The following is a 27,545-nucleotide window of genomic DNA, read 5'->3' as shown; positions in this document are numbered from 1 at the left end:
TATATTTGAATGTTGCTTTTAATCAAATAAATGCTATTAAATATAATATACAGTAATTGCACTTTCTCAATGCTCACATTGAACCCATCCTTTAAAAGTCTCTGGATTCATTAATACAATTTACAATACTTGCTTACAAGTTACAATAGTTTTATCTCAATCCACTGTGATATCATTTATAGAAAACAATTGCAATTTTACCAGTAATGCTATGTGCTTCATCTTTTCAGGTAACATTTCTTGACCCTAAAATGATACTAACATTATGTTCTTTTTAAATTAGTATTTTGGGACATTGTCGTTGTACTTCAAAACAACAAAAATTGTTGTGATGAAATGTTAGAGGGTAAAGAATTTCAAATAATATGTTGTTTTTCATGCTGGTCAGGATTTCGCAGAGTGATTCACAGCAAAATAAAGTGGAGGCGACAATCCAAAGATCTGTGGGTTAGGTGGATTGGCTATGCTAAATTGCCCCTTAATTTCAGGGGGATTAGCTAGGGTAAATACATGGGGTAATGGGGTTAGGGTCTGGTGGGATTGTGGTCGATGCAGACTTGATAGGCCGAATGGCTTCCTCCTGCACGGCAGGATTCTAAGATTCTATAAAGGGAAGAATAATGGCCATTTTGCCCTTAGCAAAGTGTCACAATGAGACATATTACTGAATAATCTGGTTTTTTTTTATACATCCAATTCAATCCAATCAAAGTCCAATTCAAAGTCTCAGCAAGTGAGACATTCCCAATCCAAGCTGACAAGACAGGCTGGCTGCTTCTTGTCTTGAGCTTGATCCACCTGATCCAAGCTGATTGGAGCAGGCACTGCACCTCCTCCAAGGCTTGATCTCATTTGCATCTTAGCCAAAAGGCTTAGATGCTGCTTTAAAAAATGCTTCAAATGAAGTATCAGTGTAACCTCATGACTTCAACCAAGTGCAGGACAACACAACTACACTTGATCTTAGCCAAAAGGCCGAGGATTAAATATTGGCCAGGGCAGAGAACAACCTCGACTGACTGCAAGTATTGTCATGTGATTTTTTTTAAAAAAAGGTGGACCTGCGATGGCGCCTGAACAAACGGCACCTTCAGCAATGTAGCTCTATCTCAGTACTTCACCCGCACCTCAGCCCGCATTCTATTCTCCAGGTCCAAAAAGAAGAGTAATGTAAAGAATTTAATAATTAGTTCTACTAAAAACAAATAATTCCTTCCTCAAAGTAACTCCTAAAAGAGTTACAAAACGAACGTGCAAAGTGGACAGAGCAATCCCTTAATTCATCTCCTTGTTAGTGTCAAGGGGCTTGAATCTAGCTGGATCTCTTTTGTGGGGACCACGAATTGGATTCAATTTGAATTTGAATTGATTTTTGAAGAATTCAAAACTGCCGATTTACAAGTTGACTGTAAAGCTTTACTGCTTGTCAAATTTATAACTTTTGAGAAGGTGCTTCACTTTTCTTGGGTTCATCGCGTCAAAGAATCTCATGCAGTTAGTCAGAGACAGAGTAGCGCAGGCATTACACAATATATCTTGTGACTAATTTAAGCTATGGCAATTTAAATATGGCATGAAAATTAACGCAGCACAATCAATCTTCAATTCAACTACATCAAGTATTCAAATTCTGCACAAATTCAAATATAATTCGAACAAATACACATTATCAACTAATCTCAATGGAAATGCATCAGTGTGCGACAGTGACTTTTGATTGTATCTAAACTTTTCACAATGAATATTATCCTGCAATAGTGGAATAAGGAGGAATAGTATAAAGTGCATGTCAGTACTAATGACAACTTTCAGCAGCAGCTGTAATGTTAATACATCCTTCTATATTGTCCCCTTCAAATAAATAGCATAAACAAGCAAAAAGAAACAGCATACACACTAAGAATTTTACAAAGAATTTGCAGGTATGTGCTTAACGTTCACCAAAAGCTCCATAATTTGCATTCCTGAAACTGAATTGCCTTTCAGTAAATCACAACGTACTGGGATTTAATCTTTAAAAAAAACACAGCTGGCTAAATAGGACACTTCACTGACGCTGTCTATAAATCACCGAAGGTTGTTAAATGTTAATGAGGATAATTATATTTGATCTCAGCATTTGTCTAAGGATAACAAAGGAAATGCCAAATGAACCTGTGCTAAGTTTCTACGCACTTCGGCCACACAAGTGGAACGACTTTTAAGGTTCCCAGATCTCTTCAACACCAATCATTAATGATTCAAAAATATTAAAGGTTGAGAGGAACACATTATAAAAACAAAATACTGATGAGTTGTTGCTGGATGACTCAACATGCTCAATGGCAACTGGTGATAGTTCCAGCACTGTCAGTGCTTTGATTGTACAACCCTGTGTAACAGAGAAAATTATAATTAACTTGCAAAATTTTTCTTAAACATACTTTATATAGAGTCAGAATTTGTATATAAATGTTAAACTAATATAAATGTTCAGCCAAGAAAACTGGTATAAGAACTTAAGAAATAGGAGCTGGGGTAGGCCATTTGGCCCAGTGAGCCTGCTCATGATGCAACTGACCTTCAATCTCAACTTCATCTTCCCGCATTATCCCCATATCCCTTAATTCTCAAAAATCTTGCCTTGAATACACTCTGAGGAATATTTTAATACCTTGCAGGTATTTCCATTTAACTACCTAGCCATTCAGTGCAGTACTATTTACTTTCTCAATAGCCTTGTGAAACTGGTCACGGACCTTTGATGCATTATGAGCTATTACCCCTTGAATACTCTCCTGCACAAAATTTACGCATGCATATTTACTCATAATGAAGGGGTAGTGTGCATATCTTCCACGGAATATACCCTCAAAAAGAAATAAGTAAACTGAAAGCAGAATGTTCTGCATGTGATAAAATCTGATTTTGTCTTAAAAATGTATATCAACTCAACTGCTGTAGGTAGGGTATAGGTAATATCCTTCTGCAGCTTGATAAGCAGAAATCAGAAGGTGTATTGGTATGTGTAGACAAAAGAATTAAGTATTCCACAAGCACTACAGTGGTCACTGGGATATTAAAGGCCATTTGCACATTGCTTAAATTTCTATTGTCTAATGAATGGATAACTGTAACTTACATTTTATTTGTTTCCTTCACTTTTTCCATTTATCTTAATAACACTTCACTGTCACATTTTGCTGCTCCAGATTGTCTCAATACGGTGACTGTCACCTAGGGAAAAAAATCACTTCCATGAAACTAGTTTCAGAAATCCAGCCAATATACATGCATGTTGGTTGATATTTGAGCTATGCAGGTTTAACACAGAATCAAGGAATACCTATCTGCAAGAAGAGGCCATTCAGCCCACTGACTCTGCACCGACTCTCTGAAAGAGTATCTAACCAAGACCATACCCCTACCCTATCTCTGTAACCCCATGCATTTACCATGGCCAATCAACCTAACCTGTACCTCTTTGGACTGTGGGAGGAAACTGGAGCAACTGGAGGAAACCTAGGCAGATATGGGGAGAACATGCAAACTCCATACAGACAGCCACCCAAGGTTGGAATTGAATGCAGAACCCTGGTGTTGTGAGGCAGCAGTGCTAACACTGGGCCGCCAATTTGAAATGGTTCAATACGTGCAAAATTCTTCTGCTTTGATCTCTCTGCTGCCTCACTCCACTCTATATCCACAACTGCTGCTGACTCGAAGTATTCTCCCTCCCACATAGTCTGTATTCTTCCAATTCTAATCTCATTGCTGGAATTTCCTCCTTAAATCTCTACTTCTCCTTTTAAAAATCTGCCTCAGAAAAATGACATGGGAGGGGGCCCTGATTACTTCTTTCTTGGGTGGCAGGGATTGGGGGGCACAATTCTCTGACCCCATTGCCCCATATTGAAACAAAGCATTGCATTTTCCGGCCTCCCAGAACAAATGGATGCTTGGTGTTAATGTGAGCACCCACTACACATGTGTAGGAAAGGTCCAGAATATTCCAACAGGATGAGAATGAAGATCCCTGGTGGGGAATGATCCTGGTACTTCCTGCCATCACACGTTCTCAGGGAACTTCTCAAACATCAAAACTACCAAGGCTTCTTTCAACGTGACACGGTTAAATAGCAGATGTCATTCAGTACAGCTAGAATATGACATACCACCTGTTCCATTGACTTGCTGACAAACATGCTGACTTCCTTCACGTCACTGATCTTAAGTTTGTTGATTGCCAAGACTTGATCTCCAATGTTAAAAGGACATTTCTTGTTTAAAGGCCTGACCCTGTCACCAAGAAGAAGAATTTTGTTAACCAGCACTGATCATTTGAAGGGAATGTATCAGCAGAACTGGAAGATCAAATAAAGATAACCTGTATTGAGAACTGTTGACTAATACAAAATCAACCACAAGGTGGCACCAGCCTCATTACTCAAGTTTTTTTTGGCAGCTAGTTTTGTTTTTGATGGCTCTACAGGAGTAATTTATGGAAAATTACTCCTGTCTTGATTACCTGGAAGGGAGCAGGCAGGGGAAGGGTTTGAATTTCAGGGTAGGGCACATGTATACAATGAAGTGTTTGTTTGCATGGGTAGATTAAACCATAGAATCCCTACAGTGCAGAAGGATGCCATTCAGCCCATCGAGTCTGCACAACCACAATCCCTTCCAGGCCCTATCCCTACAACTCCATGCATTTACTCTAGCTTGCCTCTCTGATACTAAGGGGCAATTTAGTATGGCCAATCCACTTAACCCACACATCTTTGGACTGTGGGAGGAAACTGGAGCACCTGGAGGAAACCCCACGCAGACACGGGGAGAATGTGCAAACTCCACACAGACAGCGACCCAAGCTGGGATTCGAATCCAGGACCCTGGCACTGTGAGTCAGTAGTGTTAACAACGGTATCACCATGCTGCCCAAATTAATTGTGAATCACATTCTGTAACCAACTTGAATTTCTGAACACTTCTTTAAATGGATATCAAGCCACATTATAAGCCATCTCATAGGTGGATTGGCCATGCTAAATTGCCCCTTAGTCCCGGGGGATTAGCTAGGGTAAATGCATGAGGTTATGGGGATAAGGCCTGGGTGGGATTCTGGTTGGTGCAAACTCAGTGGGCTGAATGGTCTCCTTCTGTAGGATTCTCTCTTCTTGACTTTTCACCCAGACAATTACACAATCATGTACAATCATGTCAGCGCAAAATGTGTTCCTTCAGCCCAAAGACTTGGATTACCATTCTAAACAAATCACATGTTGAGTAACTGCTTTATTAAGAAAACTCAGAACTATTTTCTGAACATTAATTCTGCATTTATATTTAAAAGCTACAGCTGTAAGCATCCTGGGCACTATCTTTTGTATCATACACAAGGCAGCATAAAAGACCCATCCCAGAATCTGTTTGTGTCCCCTTCTGCCACCAACCATTGCCAGCAGTGCTGGTTGGCACAGGCGGCCATTTTATCAGGCCTGCTGGTCTATCAGTACAATGAGCTTGGTTACTCCAGACCTCTGTCCATCTTTACCTTTAATGTCGGGGAATGCTCTGAGGCCCAAGCGACAATGTGCCTTTTTAAACTGAGAAAATACAGTGAATATTTTTATCTTGAAATTATACACAGCAACTAACAACCTCATTTTCAGTGACAATTAATAAGAAACAATTTCTTTAAATGATTCAATTTGCACTTTTTCCTTTGATTTGATAGCTTTTCATTAAAGCACGTATTAATAACATCAATTCCCACAACATGTGATTTGATTAGAATGGTAATCCAAGTCCTTGGGCTGGAGGAACACTTTTTGCATGTTCTCCCCAGGTCTGCGTGGTTTTCTTCTGGGTGCACCAGTTTCCTCCCACAGTCCAAAAATGTGTAGCTTAGGTTGGTTGGCCATGCTAAATTGCTCGTTAGTGTTAGGTGGCAGGGGGAGGGGTTGCCGGGGGGGGATGGGGGAGCAGAGTTAGTGGGGTAAATGTGTGGGATTGCAAGGGTGGGGCCAGGGTGTGATTGTTGTTGGTGCAGGCTCGAAGGCTGAATGGCCTCCTTCTGCACTGTAGATATTCTATGTTTATATTCATTATCAAATAATAAAAGACTAACAGTTACTTACAAGACTTTCTCATTTACTTGTTCAAACTGCAGATTTTTGATATCATCTTGGCAAACTGTAACATCCAAAGTTTCCTGCTTTGTTTCTTCCGTATCATTGCTAAATAAAAATAAATTGGCAAATGTTGACACCTACTCAGTATCAGTCAGGGTTTGAGATTCACATTGGCCCTCCACACAAGGCTAAAAATCGTTTGAAAAGATGCTCTAAGACCTAGTGAAAAATAATGCTTATAGTCCTAGCATACTGCCTGGCAAACAGCAAGATGGCAAGCTTTAGATTTGATTGTGTTCAAAGGGATTAAACATTCCTTAAAAGGAGGGACACGAGTTGAAAAAATCTCAAAGATTTTCTGTGTATTTGGTGCAAAATCCTGAACCAATTTTTCATACATGTTTTAAGCTTTTAGTGCACTGCTCTAAGTAAATGGGAACGTTTCACTCCTCCTCATTAGAACTAGGAGCAAAGTAGTCAATTCAGCCCCACGAGTCTGCTTCGCCATTTAATACGATCATAGCTGATCTCATCTCGGCCCCAGCTCCACTCTCCTGCCCATTCACCATTGCCCTTCAAACCCCTACTCATTAAAAATCTGTCCATCTCTTCCTTACATTTACTCCAAGTCCCGGCATCCGCCACGCTCTGGGGTAGCGAATTCCACTGACTCACATCCCTCGGAGAGAATTTCTCACGTGAGATTGGAAGGTCAGACGTGCATGTTTTTCAACACGTTCAGTGACTATTTACAAAATTGTACTGTCAGGCTTTGGTTTTTGTCACAGAGGAAGATGATGAGTATTTAAAAACAGACCGATGATCAGAAAACTTGGTGACAAGATGCTGCTACTTGTTTAAAACAGCACAACACTGATTGAAAATCTCAGCATGTATGGGGAGAGAATAGAGCCAAGGTTGAGTCTAGATGATCACAGAACAAAAGGTCAACTAGACTCGAAATGTTAACTCTATTCCCTCCCCACAGATGCTGTCAAACCTGCTGAGATTTTCCAGCATTTTCTGCTTTTGTTTCAGATTTCAGCACCCACAGCATTTTGCTTTTCATAGAATCCTACAGTGCAGAAGGAGGCCATTCAGCCCATCGAGTCTGCAATGACTATAATCTCACCTAGGCCCCCTGACACTAAGGGCCAATTTAGCATGGCTAATCCACCTACAGATCAGTTTTACACTTCTGTCTTCAGCTTTGTGTTTACCCCTGGTAAGTGGAGCCCTGCTCAATCCCTCTCAATGCCGGTCAAATGTTGTCAGTCAGCTGACCAATCCACCAGGAAAATTAACCATGGAACAGGCAGCTCACCAGATGACTGGGGACAGCTTAAACTTTGCATTAACTTGCAGCTGGGGCAAAGCAATTTGTGTTCTATAACTGGGCTATTTGTTTGTGAAAGGGCACAGGAAATGGAATTATTCTCTTCAGAAACTTAAAACACCAAAAAATGGGAGGGAAAGAGGAAAAAAAGAAACAATTTTTTTCTTTCGTTTATCAGTGGAGCTGATGTAATGGATATGAGGAGCCAGACCAGGGAACAAAAAAGATAGGAAATAAGTCATATAAGCTTTAAAAAAAAACCTAAAACAAACAATATTACCACAATACTTGGAATGCATTAAAATAGCCTGACCTCTATCATAACAAATATGTTATATTCAGTAAATTGATGGACAGATTCAATTCTTCAGTGGAGAAATGTCCAAAGGTTTTGTTTATATAGTCCATTTAGCTGCACACATAGGGCCCCTGGGCCACATATATAATATTTAAGTGCATATTTCCCAAGCTGCCAATACTAGGAAATCCAGATTTAGGGAGGAAGGCTAAAAAATAAATCTTGGAGAACCAAGAAATTGAAGCAGGAGAAATGATTGGAGCAAATGAAAGCACAAACAGAAATGAGTTGTTGTGTTTTTTTGCTGACTCCCACATCTAGGGAGTGGACTGACAGACAGCATAAAGAAAAGCCAGAGATAGAGAATAATGGAGTAGCCAGTGATCTGAGCTAGTCCTGCCCATTGACCTGATGATATGCTGAGCTGACATTCTCTTAAAATGGTTTTGAACTTGTAAAAAATTCCTTGGTATTTTCACTGAAATTTTATTGGGTTTATTGGTGAGAGACAATTACCATGCTATCACAAGTTACGTCTTAGTGCTCATGAGAATACTAAAACATTTGTAGAGTCTACCAAATAATAGACAAATAATTGTTGCAAACGTGTGTCTACTCTAAACAGGCCAAGTTTACACAAACATCGTTTGCTCTAAAACCGACAAGAGGGAGTTTTTGTTTCACTTGTATTGTTGGGTTTGAATCCAGGAACTGATTTTTAAAAAAATGTTCATGGGACATAAAATAATCAGTGAATTCAGGAATCTGAAGCCCATTTTACTGTTGGCCCACATTTGCATTCTCTTGGAGTCATGCCTGAACCCAGCCAGATTCATTAAGTCCAGTGGGGAAGTGAGAAATTGGAGGGAACCCAGGAGATTGTCTCCAGAAAAGAAACCAGCTAGAGCTGGTTTGAGCCACAGGCAGTGGGAAGGCAGGTGGATCTAGGATAATCACCAGTTACTCACTCAGGTCTCTGACTAATATTGGAGTTGAGTCCCAGTAACATCGTCACTTCCTCTATTATTCAAAGCAGGAACCCATCCCCTTTCTGTGGGTATCTTTTTTGCCTGCTCAAGAGAGCAGATTCAGATTGGGCGATGGTGGCAAATCATAGCATTCATTTTAACTTGTCCCCAGTCTGCATGCCTGATGTTCCCCAAGAAGAGGGATTTATAATGAAGGCACAAGTCTTAGGGAGAAAGAAAATGTGCTGAAAATCTTCAATCACACATCAGTGACAATTTGGAAAAACACTCGCTGAAAAGAGAATGCTTTCTCCCACCTGTTTTTTTTAAATGCTGCGAGATTAATTGTTTCCTCTTGGATAAGAAATGGGATTTCTCACACAGAGAATACTCATGTGGCAGTGGGCAGTGCCAGTTTTTAGTAAGGAAGACAATATCTGACATTAATACACCACTCCTGCATGATTCATCATGCAAAAAGGTGATTTTTTTTCATACACTTTTAAATTAGTTGGGCACACACAGGTTGGAAACTGCGTATCAACAAAATATCATGCTTATAGAAGAGTATAAATAACATTGATCACAACTGTTGAGCAGTTACAAGAAAATTCTCCCTCAAACTAACTGCTGTTTGGTATAGTTTCACAATGTTTGGAAGTCAGACTGTAGACATTCCAAAAAGGTTAGATAATATTATAAATTTAGATTGGCATGACTCAGCGTGTTTGGAAAAATCTACTTGCATGTAGGAGTTCATAGAAATTCGCTGCAGATACAGATTTTCTGCCATGCTAGTTATATTTAAATTAATTGCCCACCTCAGCACTAAACTTCAAAGAAACACAGGGCTGTACTCATTTATTTCAGTGCTATGTGGGCAATGTCCAGCTGATGCGGAGATCTGTAATGCTCATTACAGGTCATTATTACAGATTGTAGAAGAGGGTACAAATTCCATTTTGCCACTCCCTGGTCGTTTACCACAAAATTATTTACTCCCAGCACCGCAGAATAAGGCAAGTCCTTCTAATAAGAAGTTATTGCTTATACAAGATGGTCAAAGTGGAGAATTGTGGCAGGGTGGGGCACAGTTTCTATGAAAGAACATAGTGCTCCTAATGCAAATCATTTTTACTCAGGCTTCAGCTATAATTCAGTCGATACAAAGCTGTAACATACTTTAGCATTATCTTTCGGATGGCATTGCACCATACGACCAAATCCAAACCAAGGCCAGTTTGCCAAATTATTCTGCACAATGATCTACCAAACTATATTGCTAGACATTGCAGATAATACACATGGAAAAGTAACTAGCAGGTATCTGGTAATTGTTAAATATTAGCCTGAGTTAGGAGTCATCCAAAACTTCTGTAATAACAAAATAAGGTGGCGAATATGTTATATTTTCCACATAATGTAACTGGGAAGGTGAGTTGTCAAGAGTAAATGGAGAAGTGCATGGGACCATAACTTAAATGAAGTGGACTTGGTATGTTGACCTGACATTATTGTTTATCATATCAATTCCATCATCATGGCATATATTAAACTCACAATAAACTTTGCACCATTAATCAAAGTTTCCTTTGAATTTGGTTGCAGTGAGTTCATTCAGAGTTCCAGGAAATAAGTAAAGTATTCCTACATTAATTTTTGGAAATATGACACTAAATCTCTTGTATGGTTTTGTCAGCTAGTTGGTGAAATTCTGCCCTCAGGTTCCATGGTGTGTGAACCGGTAATCCAGGACCTGGGTACACAACTCAGAGCAGTGCTTAATGGTATTCTGTATTGTTGGAGGCACTGTTCCTCGGAGAAGGTGTTAAATTGAAATCCTGATGGGCATTAATAAGCTACAGTATGATCTGAAGGTGGGAGTGCTACTAGTAACATTGCCAGCATTACATCCTTAACCATTATTACAGTAAACATTCATCTTGTTGCTGAATGTAGAATCTTGCAGTATGCATTCAGGAAAACGCATAAAAGTAACAACTTTTGGAATAATTGCATTTCAAAATAATTCCAGTGGAATTATCCTGTGGTAGTTCAGGACTCATAACAAGAGGCATGGCGGCACAGTGTTTAGCACTATTGCCTCACGGTGACAGGTACCTTGGTTCAATTCCAGCCTCGGGTGAACTGTCTACGTGCAGTTTGCACACTCTCCCTGTGTCTGTGTGGGTTTCCTCCACGTGCTCTGGTTTCCTCCCACAGTCCAAAGATGGGCAGGCTAGGTGGATCGGCCATGTTAAATTGTCCCTTCATGTAGGTTGCCCCAAGGTGTGTAGGTTAGGGGGATTAGTGAGGTAGATGCATGGGGTGGCCCTGGGTAAGATGCTCTGTCAAAGAGTCGGTGCAGACTTGATGGGCCAAATGGCCTCCTTCTGCATTGTAGGGATTTTGTGATTCCATGAAAATGATTCCCTACATGACCTGAGATTTCTCATTCAGAGCTGCTGCCCTTACAAGGGCAATGACATGGTGGGGAAAGGACTGCAGACTCCCTATGGTACACTTCTGCTTCCTTGTCCAAAAGGGACATGCCTTACACCTACAGGCTGGTGCAGCCAGTGAGATCAGGCCTCCAGCAGATGCAAATGGACCCCAATGGGAAGCAACCTAGACTCATGATGAAGAGGGGAATTTTTAGAGAAAGAAATTTGTTTCAGGGAAAAGCATCTGCCTGTCACACCAACCTCATGAAAATAAGAAGTTGGCCCACTGACACAGCATACCCTGGAGTGATAGCAATGGAAGGTATTGGCAGCGTGATGCCAATGTCACTGCCAGGAGCTCAGCACTCGTGAATTTGCATCCATGATAAGACTTCAAAAAAAAATCAAAATGTCCTACAACACTTGTATACAAGCGCGCATTTTACAATTCTATTCTGCAGCGGAAAATTAAAACTCATGTTTAATAACATTGAAACGTTGACTTTAAATTGCATTGGTTACTTTTAGCTTATCACACACATCTTCAAAATATTATGTCAGAGGCACTTACTTGGTTTTATTTATTAAATGCTCTTCTCCTTCGTCTATCTGTTCTGAAATGTCAACAGATGAGTTTGTGCTGGTACTGTCTCGACTGTGAAGAAAATATAAGATGGAAGTATAAGTGGTTTTGCTTTATCACCAGCATCTGATGGCTACAAAGCCACTTAAGTTACTATTTTCACAATATCCTGAAAAGAATGATGCTACTGACCGGGGGATAAAATGGAAACAACCCCCTTCAAGATGCCTATTTTCTAATATGGTTCCACTCAGGCTTAAAGTCAACTGTTTACTGATAGGTACAATAGCCGTGTAAAAATTCCCAGTATTGATCCAGCTGTTAGTTTGGAATAGGTGATTGATTCTCATTTTAAAATCAAAATTGCTCATAAAAATCAGACTTAAGGAATAGAGGTTACCTATCCCATATTTTGCTCTTTTCCATAAATAAGGACTGGATGTAGCAGTGTGATATATTCTGGCTTAAGTGTCCTCATCTGGCAGCTCAGCAATTTTTTACTTTAAAAATGATAAACCTTGCATTACTGGATAGTAATTTGTGTAATTTTTCTTCAGTTGCCCAGTTTTGTGAGTTCACTTACGTCGCTGAAGAGAAGATCCAAATCACCTTCAGGTAATGTACATTGTATATATGGGGGGATAGGGCTTCATTTGCAAAGGAAACAACTTGTTGTGGTTTTGGTATCTGTGGGTAGAGCTGCACTAGTCCAAATTTAAACCAAGTGAGAGCAAGATTTCTTTTAAAAATTCAGGGGATGGCGGCGTCACAGGCTGGGCCAGAATTTATGGCCCATTCCTAATTACCCTTGAGAAGGTGGTGCTGAGCTGCCTTGAACTACTACAGCCCATAGAGAGTAGGTACACCCACAAGGCTGTACTGGGCATACCTTAAAACTCCATTCACTTGCAGTGACACCAGAAAATCCCAACCAAGAACAAGAACCGATGACTTTGGCCATTGTGTGGACAAGTTTCCCAATCTTTGTCCATCAGCCCATTTGAAAAAGGGCTCCCAAAAAAAAAGCCATATTGGACTCAAAACATTACCTTTCTTTCTCTTCCCACACCTGTGGAGTTTTTCAAGCACCTTCTGTTTTTACATTACAAGGGAACAATATTTGCCTGTGAAATAGTACTAACACCAATTATAGCTACGCTCCCGACTACTTCACTCCAATTAGAAGGCCTTAAGCATGGAGAGTTTTGCAATGTGTTAGGAAAGAAGAACTAAATTTTTTAAAAAATTCAACAAAAATGCTATGAGATTTTATGTTTGGATATTGAGTTTCTTCATGCCAACCCATTTGTATGATCTTTTTACTACTCACATTGAAGCCATAGTCATGTAGATTCCAGAGTCGTTCGATGCTGTTCTCTCTCTTTTCCACTGTTGTTTTTTTAAAAGAAGAAACATAAAATCAGTTTTTGACTGCTAATGCAAATGAGACTTATTGAATACTTCAACACAAGTGCTGATGTTGGAATCATGTAACAAATTCAAAAGCCACTTTGCAGAATTTCAAATATGTTTGTTCTTTCTGGGTGTTTTTTTTTGTCTATTAACAGTTAGGTTTCTAGTTGGTGTATTGTGTAAATCCATTTGCCATCAGTAGCAAACTCTTACAACAAATACTACCTGAATATAATTTAGTTCCCCTACAAGTATTATCATTGGAATTAAATATCAATTTCTAGACACAAATCTTTACATTTCATTATCCTCTTAATATCTTGTTTAATTGTTCAGAAGGAGTTTAAGTACATTTATCCTAACAATTACACAAAATTAATTATCTGTTCATCTCGTGAGTGATGAGAGAATGGCATCTTTTCCATTTTGAACATTTGGCTTCAGCATCAAACACTCCTGAATTTGATACATTTGGGGTGGGATTTTATGCCCCACAACTGGCTCATCTTAAAACTGTCAGATTCTGCCTTTCCATTGTCTGTCCCTAGCCCGCTCCGATTCCCATGGCAGGCAGGGCAGTAAAATTCTGGCTATTGTTAAATACTGTGTGTTGCAGATTATTGTCCCTTTCGTCTGCTGCAGCTTGAACCTGAGACGGGCAAGGATATTTCACCCTTTAATTTCTCCCTTCTCTTTTTTTCTGGACTTGCTGGCTCATATGCCTTCTTTGATTGACAGAAAACGTGGGCAACTTTTCCCGAGTGCGACTTCAGTCATCAGTTACGAGATGTTCAGGACTGTGTAGTGATGCCTCTTTTTCTCTATTCAAAGTGTTTGGCTTTTAACGATGGCAGCACAACAATGGACAAGAGCTGGGCAGTGGGATGACAATTTTGATTTTGTTTGTGGCATTGCCACATTTCCAATACGTAGACCCTTCCTAGATGTTATACAGCCAGAAAGAAATGAAACCCTTTCAAATGCCAGCCATGCTCCTAAATAGGAAAGCTTGATAGTTTAATGATTTATCCTTCTAAAAAAAAAATTATTGTCTAGCAAGTATAGAAACTAGAAGCAGGAGGAGGCCATTGGGCCCTTTGAGTCTGCTCTGACATTCATTCTGATCATGGCTGATCATCAAATTCAATATCCTGAGCCTGCATTCCCCCCATATTTCTTTAGCCCCAGGAACTATATCTAATTTTTTCTTGAAATCACACAACATTTTGACCCCAGCTATTTAGTGATAGTAAATTCCACAGATTTGCCACTCTCTGGGTGAAGGCATGTCTCCTTATCTCAGTCCATAAAGATTTCACCCTTATCCTCAAACTATGACCCCTAGTTCTGGACACCCTCACCATTAGGACATTCTTTCTGAATCTACCCTATCTCATATTAACCCCCTTAATATGTACTTAATGCACATCGGTGGAGAAACTGCATTCTCGTATAATAGGAACTAAAATAATTTCTACAGAAATGATTTCAAATCCCCATGACACTTACAGCTGTCAGAATGCTCCTTGGTGTGTCATAAATTTCTGACCCCTCCAATTGTGCAGGCAGTGAATAAGTGCGTGGTTTCTCTGCATTAACAGGACTTTGCTTGGGCTGTGAATAAAAAAAACTGAGTGAAAAAACAAGTCGCTTTACCATTTTTCAAAACTATCATGTCCAGTTTTGATTTCAGTTGTTCCTGTGTAGATATTATATGGACGTTTTCACTTGCCTGTACATTTTATACCAATATACTGATCAAAGTCCAATTTAAATAATCAGTTAAACTTACGCAAAAATGAGATTTACACTCCACAGTGCCATTTAAAATGTTGACCCATAATTAGATGAGCCAATTTTAACAAACTTGATCTAGAAGGAATAACCTATAAGAGCAGGGTTACTGAATTTATGCTAGAATAGATAGTCTAAAAGGTGCGGGCAGGTTATGGTTGGGGACTTGCAGGAAGTGATATGGTGTATAAAGTTGTAGGGGGCGAATACTCCATCCTTCCAGTCGTGTTTCTTGGCAGTGGGAGGTAGTATGATGTTCACTGGTGGCAGGATTCTCTGGTCCTGCCACAGTCAATGGGATTTCCCATTGATGTCACTTCACTCTGTCATGAAACCCACTGGAAAGGGAGGGAGGGGTTTGGCCTGCTGTCCAGGTTGGTGTCAACAGTTGGAGAACCCCCCTCCCCTACCCCATAATAAATGGATTTCATTCTTTAAAAGTAATGTCTAGATTGTGGTTATGCTAGGTCACTAACTTAACTCACGCAAAGTTTCTGACATTCTGTAGCGCATGGTAGCACAGTAGTCATATAACTTAGGTAACTGTGCCAAGTTGGTCAGGATTTGGAGAATGGCTTGTTGTTTTAACACCAGAATACAATGGAAAAGCTGGTCTTACTGCTGCAAACTCAGACTTTGAATCAGTCAGAATGAAAGAGTTAGGGAAAGAACTTACAACAAGTGCTCCTATGCCAAGGATCTGAGTTTGAATTAACCACCAAGTGAAGGGCTGGTGAGGAAGGAATCTGAGCTCGAGGAGAGAAGGATTGTGAAAAGATGGAGCCTTTAGAACAGGGAATGCATTTGATTATGCTCAAAAGGGTTGAGTAAAATGAACTTGGTTCATTTCAGATACAGCATCCCGCAGTATTTTGCTTTGCATTAACAGGACAGTGGGTGATTCCCCTTGGTTAAAGTGGGGGAAGGGATCCTGTTAATGCAGAGAAGAGTTGCACTTTATATTTTAGGACCACAAATCTTCAGAGAGTGCAATGTAATGTGTAAACACAACATAATGAAAAATCTCATGCTAAGTTAAAAGGGAGCTGCCTTCTCTGTAGTTTTATGTCTTAGCTGCTTACTAAATAATGTTTAGTTGATGTTGATTTTTGTTACAGTATGAGTCTTTGGGCTGCCCGAAACTTGCTGATCTTCCAGCTGAAAGAACTGTCCTCGACTGAGTGTTGCAGACTGATACTTTCCAAGATCCAGGACTACGTGCTGAGGGACGCGCTGAAGCTTGGGGCAGCCGCCGCAAAGGCACAATGGGGCAAGGCCACACTGTAAGGCCTTTTAACGGAGGCAGACCGAGGGCCCGGGAACTTCAGAATATCCTCAACCTGCGTAACTGTGTGCCAATCTGAGCAATAACGGCACACAGTAATTTATTGAGGCATGTATATAGCTTTAAGTATTGAAATGTAATGACTGTAATTTGTAAAAAAGTGTAAAAATGTTTTGATTCTGCATTGTTTGCAATTCAAAGCCATGTAGATTTGCAGTATTTGAGATTTTTATGAATAAAGTATATTTCTGGAAAAAAAACATGAGTCTTAAAACGCAAAATCTTGTCACGTGCTTCTTTGATAGGTCACTGGGAATTCTCTTTTTAAATGTTATCAGTCTCTACAGGGATTGTAACAAGTACCAATCGTTTTTAGATTATTTTTGATCTTTAAATGACAATGATTTTACAAATAAGTAAACATTTCTATCTCACAGATGTTTTTAACCCATGTAATTTTACCATTCTAAAAACTGCACACAAAATGATTATAGAGACATATAACTATTACAAATATGCATTTGTATTACCTGTGACAACCTTTTTTTTAAGAGTTTCGGATTATCATAAACATTGTTGTCCTTTTCTGACAAAGGAGGTTCGACAAGTGGCTTCGAGATAATCCATTCAGATTTTGTTGCATTACTCTGCAAACCCAAAGTTACCTGTTAATGGAGCCAGTTCAGTCAATTTAATAAGCCACCATTTTTTTAATATACCACTCAAATGAGACCATTTACTGTGCTTTTAGTCCCATATCAATCTTACTATAAGGTTTACAGACCAATTAATGTAACATACTTTAACCACATTCTTGTTAAAAGTCTATCATATTGCTGTAGACCTTTGAGTCACAAAGAGCTGACTGGGTAAGGAGTAGATTTTATTTCTTTCAATGTATTAGGGATGCACTAGGAAGGTTTTGAATTCAAGTATCCAGATCTTGAAACCAAAAATTATGGGCAGCATGGTGATTATCATTGCTGCCTCACAGCACCAAAGACATGGGTTCCATTCCCGGCTTGGGTCACTGTCTGTGCAGAGACTGCACGTTCTCCCCGTGTCTGCATGGGTTTCCTCCGGATGCTCTGGTTTCCTCTCACAATCCGAAAGACATGCTGGCTGGGTGCACTGACAATGCTAAATTCTCCCTCAGTGTCCCTGAACAGGTGCCAGAGTGTGGCGACTAGGGGATTTTCACAGGAAGTTGCAGCATACTTGTGACACGAATAAATAAACTTAAGAAAAATATTGAGGCTGGATCATTCCAGGCGTTCTCCCCTGTTCAGCGAGCTATCCTTTAGATGAGATATTAAATGGAGATCCCATCTGCCCTCGCAAATACACAATTTCAAAAAAGAATAGGGGGTCCTTCCTTATGTCCTTGCCAATGCTTATTTTTCAATCAACAATGCAAATAAAAAGTTAATTATCTCATCATTTTCACATTGCTGCTTGTGGAAGTTAGCTGCAATATTACACTTCAGAAGTAAATCATTGCCTTATAAAAGGTACTTTGGGATGTGCTGAAAGGTGCAACACACAGATGTAAGTCTTTCTTCAATCCTGGATTGCTATTCTGCCAACATAACCATTATGCTACAGTAATCTCATTGGAGTAGCTGTGGGATGATCAATTCATTTTCCCTGTTACAAAAACAGTTCATTGACACACGATTTTCTCTATGAGCTATGTTACTATTGTTCTATAGGCATTTTCACTATGAAGAAAATGTACTAAATAAATGCCCATATTCCAAAACAAAAGCCTTCCAGCTTTCAAAATAATGTGATTTGATAACAGTTTTATTTGTGAAGATTCTGAAAGAATTTTTTCAGCCCCCCCCCCCAACCCCATTGCATAGAATTTATATCAAAGATGCAGGGCATGTTGCACAGCCGGTCCCTATCAGTGTTTGTCCTCTTCTCAAGTTTCAGTATTTCGTATCTATGACCAGGATTATTCAATCAGATGGTGAAATTTGCATCCAAAGTCAACTGACTTTTGGCTGGTTCATCAAGTTCTTGGCCCTGCCCACAATGACCAGAAAAATCCCAGCATATATGTTGGGTGGCAGTGGCATAGTGGTATTGTCACTGGAATATTAATCCAGGGACCCAGGGTAATGCTCTGGGAACTTGGGTTTGAATCCCATCACAACAGATGGTGAAATTTGAATTCAATAAAACTCTGGAATTTAAAAAAAAAATCTAACGGTAACCATGAAACCAAAACAATTGACGATTGTCGTAGAAATCCATCTGGTTCACTGATGTCCTTCAGGGAAGGAAATTTGCCATGCTTACATGATCTACCCTGTACCAGACTCCAGATCTGCAGCAATGTGGTTGACTCATAAATGCCCCCTCAGATGACCTGGCAAACCATTCAGTTGAAGGGAAATTTAGGTGGGCAATCAACGTTGACCCAACCAGCGATGCCCACATCCAATGAATGAATAATTAAAAAATATGTCCATTTATTTTATGTCCCTCCTCTTGAGTAAAATAAGTTATCACTGCATAAAACACTTCTTAAAAGTTAAAGTTTATTTATTAGTTACAAGTAAGGCTTACATTAACACTGTAATGAAGTTACTGTGAAATTTCCCAAGTCGCTACACTCTGGCGCCTGTTTGGATCAATGCACTCTAACCAGCACACCTTTCAGACTGTGGTAGGAAACTGGAGCACCCAGAGGAAACCCATGGGGAGAACGTACTGACTTCACACAGACAGTGGCCCAAGCTGGGAATCGAACCCAGGTCCCTGGTGCTGTGAAGCAGCAATGTTAACCACTGTGCCACCCCAAATATATAAACAGATTGCGTTACCTCCACTACTTCTGGAATTGAAGCATAAATTGGATCAGACTGCTTTACTGAAGAAGGTTTTCCACAACCATCCTGCAGACAAGAAGTACAGGATCAGCAAGGTTAGGTTAGCATGAAGGTTAAGCACTTTTCATCGACTTTCACTATTATATTTCAGGTTATTGGCTAAAATGTTCATTCTGATTCTCTCTCCACGGATGCTGCCTGACCTGCTTCTTAGTATTTACAAAGTGGGGAATGAAAAATAAAGCAGGAACTGATGGCTACATGTACATTCCAGTGACTGGAAATGAGAACCTCAAAAATGTTTTCTTATGTGGAAATGTAATAACATGTTATGGATGATTAAATGTTTTTCTGTAACCCTCTGCAGGTTCACGATAAACATTAGACAAATGGCCGATTTCATTTCAATTTTAAATATAATTAATTTATAATTTGTTAGCCTTAGAGCAAAACCAAATAACTACATTTTAGTTTATTTATTAGTGTCACAAATAGGCTTACATTGACACTGCATTGAAGTTACTGTGAAAACCTCTAGTCATCTCACGCTGGTGTCTGTTCGCGTACATCGATAGAGAATTTAGCATGGTCAATGCATCTAACCAGCACGTCTTTCAAACTGTGGGAGGAAACCGGAACACCCAGAGGAAACCCATGCAGACACAGGGATAATGTGCAGACTCCACACAGACAAACAATGACCCAAGCTGGCAATCGAACCCGGGTCCCTGATGCTGTGAACAGCAGTGCTAACCATTGTGTCATCAATTAAAGTGGCTCAGGCAAATTACTCCCATTTTTTAGTTGGAAGAGGGAAAACAAATTTAAACTGTAGATAAAACTGAAACACATGCTGGAAGTTTGTTCCTTTTCCTGAAAGGTGAGGGTGCAATTTAAAGTTATGGCTTCATTTTTGTTTTCCACAGATTACGAGATAATTGTGAATGTTCAACAATGTCAATATATTTTACTACCTTGGTTTGTTCCTCAGACTGTGGCATCGTCTTCACCTGGAGTATGTTTTTAATTACATCATTCCATGATTGTACAGACTCGCTGTGGAAGGAACAGCACAATTAAAACACCCTAGACAGGGAGGCAAAATCATCTCTCTATTTACTGTCAATGCTTCCTTTCTTCAATAGTTTACCCATTAACTGTGAACCGACAGAGATTTTGTGAACTTCTGGCTATATTCACATGAATGCACATATTTTGCATAGCTGCAATGTCAGATGGATGAGATAAAGTGTTTTCAGAGGTCATTTCTGCAATATAATCTTGTGATAAGGTAGTCTTAGGGGCAATTTTTACAGACCTGCCCGCCATGGGAATTGGAGCAGGCAAGGGGCAGACATGGAAAGATGTTGGGTGGGATTTTCCGGTTTTGAGGCGAGTGAGGCTGGAAAGTCCTATCCAGTAAGAATTTCTTCATCTTTTTGCTGTCCTTTTTTTAAATACAATGTTTGGAAAAATTTAGTGCTACACTCTCCGCCAACGAATTCAGAGTCAGAGTAAAGCCACATACTTGATCTGAAATCACCGTGATATAAAAATATATCATTGTATAAAAATATAATAGAAAATGCCCATTTTAAACAATCACCTGTTATGGTCATACTTCTGTGAAACTGATCTTAAGCAGGAATTTTTTGACCTTGGATGGGATTTTCTGGTTTCAGTGCAAGAGTGGCTGGAAAATCCTGCCTTTAGTAGCTATTGTAGCAAAAGGCTCACGTCAGCCCAAAAACAATAGACAGATGAACAGTTTCTTTGAGAAAAATCAACATTATCTGTCTTGGAATGAAGCTGCCTTTGTGAAAACTAATTTTCTTTTCTTTAGTCTATTCCTGCACTCAGAGACTCCCTGTTTTGGCTAGTTGCAACATTCACTCCTGTATACCATGAATTTTTCACGTAGGAGTCTTGATTGACTCCTGAAACCAAACATAGCCCAGCCTAGGCTTATCATGTCTTGTGTAAGGTTCTATACAAACAGCGTTTTAGTTGGTACAGGAAATCTGATATGTTTTTCCCTCCATGAAGGTAGAGGAACCAAAGTTTTTTGGGCCAGTCTTTAGTGCCTCAATTGGCCATTGACGAAATGACGACATGACTCTGGGGTCCTCTAGGTTCACTGAAATGAGAAATGCTGAGTGGAAACTGTGATGTCTGTTGCATCACAGGGTAATATTTGGAGGGGGTGGGGGGGGATCTGACCAAAAAGTAGCAGTGTTGTTTCTGGTGAGAGAACCAGTTTGCCCACCCACTCCCACCACTGTCTGAGCCAGCACTCACCTCAACCCGCCTCCCTGCCTTATCCCTCTCTCCCGGGGGTCTATACTTACCTTTATGTCCCTGGGGAGGCCACCACATCAGGTTCATGTCCAGGTGAACCTGTTATAAACTGCACTGATGTGATATCAAATCAGCATGATATCAATATATGGTGTGAGGGGGAGGGGGGGTTAATATACTTAAATGTATTTAAATCAGGTTCACGCCCATTGTGGGCATGAACCAGATTAGTCTCTGGCGAGGGGCGGCAAAAATCGGAAGTCGCTTTCTCACTGGCAATCCCAAGGAAGGCAAATGTAGGCTCAAGATTCTGCCTTCTGTCTGAGTGGACCTGGAATTTGGCTGTCTAGTACTGATATTTTTGTATCAATCATATTTAAGACATTCACCAGAGTCTAGATTGTAGAAATGCAAGAACAGTTGACAAAAGGATAGCATTGCAAGAGAAATAAAAGAAAAATGAAATGATTTAGACAAAGCAGCTTTTTAAAAAAAACTTTGCCTTCTAACAATTCATTTGAATAAGAATTTTGCAGATATTTAAAAGTTATTCGCAAACAATGCAAACTGTTAAAAAAAAAGTTCCTGCTTAAGATCAGTTTGATATGGAGATGTTGGTGTTGGACTGGGACAAACACAGTAATAAGTCTCACAACTCCAGGTTAAAGTCCATTAAACAAATGGTTACTTGCTACCAAATAAACCTGGTGTTGTGAGACTTCTTACTATGATCAGTTTTACAGAAGTATGACCATAACAGGTGATATCCATTGTTTAAAATGGACATGTTCTGTTATATTTTTATATCATTGTGATTTAAGATCAAATATGTGGCTTTATTCTGACTCTGAATTAGTTTGTGGTGAGCATAGCACCAAATCTTTCCAAACGTTGTATTAAAAAAAGGATAGCAACAAGTTGAAGAAATTCTTACTGGGTGGGATTTTCTAGCCTCATTTGCCTCGAAACTGGAAAATCCCACCAGAAATCAATGGATCTTTCCATGGTCCTCCCCCTCGCCTGCTCAGATTCTCATGGCAGGCAGGACAGTAAAATTCCAACAGCTATGTCTAGACATCTCCAACATACATTGTACCTGCTTTCAGTATCATATTGAGTCCAATCCAATAAAACAGGGAAATGGTCAAGATATTGCTCAATTGGTCAAGGCCAAAGATAAAGTGAGATTTCTTTCCACTAATATAGTAATTGTTAGGGTGTTTCAACGTACTGTGAATTCTTCTTCAAATACTTTAAACACATTCAACGTTTATTGAATCTTAAAATTCCTATCATAAACAATTTAGTTCTTCATACTTACGTTTCTCCAATAAGAAAGTAATCCCTTTCTTCTGTCTTCAGCAAAAGGGCAGAATCGGAGGTGCATTTAAACATTCTCTGAATTATGTTCCATTTTTCATGGTTGTCTGGTGTGCTGCATATCTTTGTGGTTCTTTTTAAACAAAGAGAAACAAATATTAGGCAAACTGGAACCTCAATTACACTTCAAAATTGTACAATTTCATATTTTTAAAATCGTGATACAACAAACTGAAGCATCAAACATACATCTTGAATGCTGTTGGGGTGACACTCTGGGATCCAATACATAGGGCTGTTCTTTACTGCTCTCCCCCCCACTCAACCCAGTGTCTCAGCTATCCCCTATTCATAGGGCAGGATTTTACAGCTTCACTCAAGCGAGACCAGAAATTCCCACCCGAGGTCAACGGAGATCTCTGCTGTCAGAACCTCGCCTGCTCCGATTCTATGGTGGGGGAAGTGGTAGAATTCCGGTCATAGATTCTTTGAGAAAAAAATTTTAATAACTCAAACTGATGAGTTATTGATGAGCCTGGTAACTCTTAACTCCAAACCTATCTTTCATGCTGAGGGTTTTCCTGAAAATTCTTCCTCCAGCTCAAGTTAGGCAAATCTTCCAGATTTGTTTTAAATCCTCACAAATGTGGCATTTTTAATCCAAGCACAATCACCCAACTGCGGACCAGCACAGTGAACCAAAGAATCTTGCTAACCCAATCTGCTGCCCCTCTTGGTTTTTCGGATCTTGGTTGACTGATCCATTTATGAAATTCGGGGATATCATTTAGTTGAATCTTGTAATCTGATCCTACAATAGCTTCTTATTCATCTCTCTCCTCTCAAAGCCCATCTACTTGGCAATGTGAACCACATGGATCTTGGATCCAGGTAGAAATGCTGATTAGCTATTCTTTAACTCCCAATTTCAGTTTACCTTGGAATTAAGAATTCAGTTTCAAGTATAACCATTCACAACCTAACATTCTTAATGTCTCTCTAGGACTTTGGAAACTAGCAGTCTATCCACTGTCAACACAGATACTTCTGCCATTTTCTACAAGTTGAACACCTTTCATTTGCTTTCCAGGAAAGCAACTGCACCTGCTCCCCATTTTAATCTTTAAGAATCAAACCTCTCAGGTTTGCAGTCACAAGAATTAAGACTGGTTCACATGACACCCCTAAATTAAAACACAGTCCCAAAATGTAACAGTCTTAGGAAACCTTACATTTGTAAGACATTATAGTTAAAAATTAAGATATAATTGTTAAAAATTGATGGGAATGAAATTGAAGGATAGTCTTACTACATTTAGGCAACTCTAACTTGTATTTCACCTGCTTTTAGTATTGTATATAGAAAGTCACGAGACAAATGCAAGACCAGCTGTCAAGAATCAGAGACATTACATGTTGTAAATGCAAGTGGAAAGAGAGGTGGGAATCTACAACTGATGGGAGGATCAGATCTGTATAGTGTCTCTTGCAGTGTAAATTTGTATGTAGATTGGAAAAATAACAGATACGTCAGATTGTTAGTGGAGAAATTCCTACCAAAATCAACTCAATGTCCCTTTGAAGAGTTGACCTCTTCGAACAATTGTAGTTTAAACTATCAAATATTACCGTCAAGAAAGGTCAAAAATGACTGAATATAATCTGTGAGATAATTTTTTCCAAGAATCTGGCACATTAAAAAAAAATCTGTGAACACAACTGGCAAATCTCATTGCACGTAAAGCAACAAAATGGAATTACATGTTGGTTAAAAATAAAAATAATAAATAATTACTCTTTGATGAGTATCTTTCCAAGTGGAGATGATTTTCTACTATCTTCTCGATACTTGAAGTAATTCAAGGTGTGCTCACTATTCTTTTCTGTTAACACAAAGTATCTTTTTTTCCACGATGGCTAAAAAAGGAAAAAGATGATTCACAACAATGTCCAGCCATCTTCAAAAAGACTAAACTTATGTTCACTTTGTCAGTGGAACTGTGTCTAATGCATTTATGTTCATAAGCATCTGCAGAACTTTTAAACCTCACTAAAATGTTGGCAATTGTGCAAATTTTAAATGAAAATATTTTAAACTAATCTTACATGATTTTGTTACACTTTATGAAGATCAACTGAAATATTTTTTGGTAATTCAGATCCATTTTACTTTCCCTCTGTTATCAGGGGTAACTCAAGAAATCAAACAACAAGATATAATTTGACACAATCATTTTACCAATATGTGATAAAGTGTAAATAATTGCAGTATCATTCTGGGTAGCGTACTGTTCCCGATTTGTGTGTGACATGTTTGCATTCAAGTTAATTATATGTGGCAATGTGTCTATAATGTATCAATATTATTCCTGTTAAAGAAAAGTCCATTTATGATCAACATATTCTGGGTATACTAATTGAGACTATTAAACATAATTTGGCAATGCAATCGGTCCATCATCATCATAGAACATGCTTTCATTTTTTTTAAAAAGTAACAACTTTCTAAATTTTGAAAACCTGAGTTCATTCATTTGAAAATAAGAAAGGAATTTTACTAACAATTGATGCTAATTTTTTTGTGGGAATGCCTACGTGTAAGATATTTCTGTAGTCAGTTGTTAAATGTCACAAAGAGTTGGTACAAACTGCTCCCCATATCACAGTTTTGCTTTGACTGCCATTTTACAGAAAATTGCAGCAGCAGTATTTCCGAGACTGAAGCAAAGATTTCTGCTCTCACCAAAAGGAACATTGCAACGAATATATTGAACATACTTGCATTCCCAACCGAAAGTTTGGTGGCGATTTTATGAGATATCCTTCAAAACAAATGTCACTCCCAGTGATTCCATTTTGATTGTCTTCTGTTTCAGTGTAAAACATTGCAGAATGGCGGCTGCCTATTTAAAAAAAATACATACAGCATAAATAAATAAATAGTGGTATCAAATATCCCCATTTTATCATATAGCCAAAAATAAGTAGCATAACAAATAACCAAAAATATACTGAACATGAACAGAATGCAAATAGCAGCTCTAAAACCAGCGACAAAACATTTTCAACAACTTGGGTATCATTTCTGGTTCTCACATTCCTGATACTTTTACTCACAGTAAGATGTCTCACAACACCAGGTTCAAGTCCGACAGGTTTATTTCGTAGCAAAAGCCACTTGGACTTTAACCTGGTGTTGTGAGACTTCTGACTATGTTTACCTCAGTCCCCCTAAGCTGGTATGTCCACTACACTTTTACTCACAATCAGGCCACAGCAAGTAAAAAAAACCACCAACACTTTAATTTTCTGAAAGCAACCAAAACTTCAAAGTTAGAGGCTCTTAAGGCTACAATATAGTTTGTAACATCCACAATTAAAGACCTGTTGCACTTTACAGGTACCGTCTCCATGATCTTAACAGACTAGAATGAATAATGATTACAAGTAACTTTGTCATCTAGATTTTTATCCTTGCTCACAACCGTCAAACTTCTTCATCATGGGAAGTCATCAAATTTCTTTTTTAAATAAATAATTTGGAAATTTTAAAAACAGTAATTTGGAAATTGTGAAAGACACTTCTGATGTCAATTCATTTCATTTCTTGCTACCAGTATCAGAGTGAAGTGTCTTCCCACACCACTGATACTCTAGTTTCCACTATAACTAGTCAGAACTTCAATCTTCAAACATAGTTTAGACTAAGTAACCTGATTGTATATAGCCGGAACCTGGAAAAATATTTAGCAATGTATTATTTTCATAATATAAAACATTTACCTCTTTTAGCCATTTTAAATGTCAGCATAAGAATCAGAACCGAACAATCTGGAGAAGAAATACATCAGTGCATCAGCAACAAGAGACATAAAAATAACACACTGATTGAGAAAGAACTGAAAATATATTCAAATACTCCGCCTACTAGTGTAGAATGCCAGCAAATGACAGTGTGCTACGAAAGAACAGGCTCCCTGTTTAGCCGGTTCACGAACATTAGAGAAGCCAGTGATATTCACAAACTATAAAGATCAAGTTATGGTTTGATGTCTCTTTCACTGTGCAGCCTGAGGGTCGCCACCCTTCTTAGCTTTCCCAGAGACACTTTCTACTCCCACTTGAAAATGTGCAGTTAGCAAGCCGTCCCTTAATGCACTTATTCCAAACTCCAACCCTTTCGCCCTGTTCCTCCATTTGTCATGCAAATCCTGAATCCGGATCCAATTTAACCAAGGGGTTTAGGATTTCCTGGAGGAGGGAATGTCGCTCTAAAATCCACTTGGTTCCCGACTCTGGATTTGCAGCCTCTCTGACTGCTGCCTTGGAAAGGTAGCTTCGGCTCAAATCTGCTAGACAGCATCCAGATTCGGAACAGCCACAGTTAAACCCAAATTTAACCAATAGTTTTGCGAAACTCCAGTAAAACTGACCCCAATCCTGAAACACCTTCAGCTACTTTACCCTATTATAAAACACACTTCATTCCTTTAAAGTGCGCTTAGCTGCCCAGCCCTCTCTTTAGAGCCACATGCCTCTCGATTCTTGGAAAAGATTTTGATATTTCTTCAAACCCATTTGGTGAATAAGACGGCAGAAACTGCCATTATTACTGACATTTATTGTCATTTGAATGTGACACCTTCTTCATTGCAATTGCTATCTGACGCACTAACCGGTTAATCACATTCAATAGCATCCTGAAATCCAACATTTTCAATAAATCTTTTGGTGTCACAGGGTATATTTCAGCCAGACACTCACCTCTGCAGTTGCTCTGGGCGAGTTAGCTCTTGGCTGGTTGTTGCTGTCTCCTGTACCTGTACTGAGCTCTCCTTCAGAAAGCAGTTCAG

General features: G+C 39.1%; 1 protein-coding gene across 2 annotated transcripts; it reads right to left on the bottom strand.

Annotated features, from left to right (window-relative positions):
* Positions 1 to 27,545, bottom strand: LOC145354443 (pleckstrin homology domain-containing family S member 1-like). Of its 2 annotated transcripts, none has more exons than XM_080205801.1 (15): positions 27,457 to 27,545; positions 26,476 to 26,523; positions 25,471 to 25,595; positions 24,488 to 24,609; positions 22,694 to 22,825; positions 20,049 to 20,130; positions 19,069 to 19,140; positions 16,765 to 16,899; positions 14,665 to 14,769; positions 13,073 to 13,131; positions 11,731 to 11,814; positions 6,120 to 6,218; positions 4,155 to 4,278; positions 3,122 to 3,216; positions 1 to 2,371 (listed from the first exon to the last, which is right to left on the bottom strand). In XM_080205801.1, the coding sequence occupies exons 2-14, from the start codon at positions 26,501 to 26,503 to the stop codon at positions 3,151 to 3,153; spliced, it is 1,233 nt and encodes a 410-aa protein (XP_080061927.1). In that variant the 5' UTR covers positions 26,504 to 26,523; positions 27,457 to 27,545; the 3' UTR covers positions 1 to 2,371; positions 3,122 to 3,150. The 2 variants fall into 2 exon arrangements, with proteins under 2 accessions (XP_080061927.1, XP_080061928.1); XM_080205802.1 differs by having other exon boundaries at positions 16,765 to 16,881.

The sequence above is a fragment of the Carcharhinus amblyrhynchos genome, chromosome 17 (assembly GCF_965287045.1).
Source record: "Carcharhinus amblyrhynchos chromosome 17, sCarAmb.v2.hapA, whole genome shotgun sequence".
Lineage (NCBI taxonomy): Eukaryota > Metazoa > Chordata > Chondrichthyes > Carcharhiniformes > Carcharhinidae > Carcharhinus > Carcharhinus amblyrhynchos.
The sequence above is the reverse complement of the archived record's forward strand: the minus strand, read 5'-3'. Positions and strand labels throughout refer to the sequence as shown.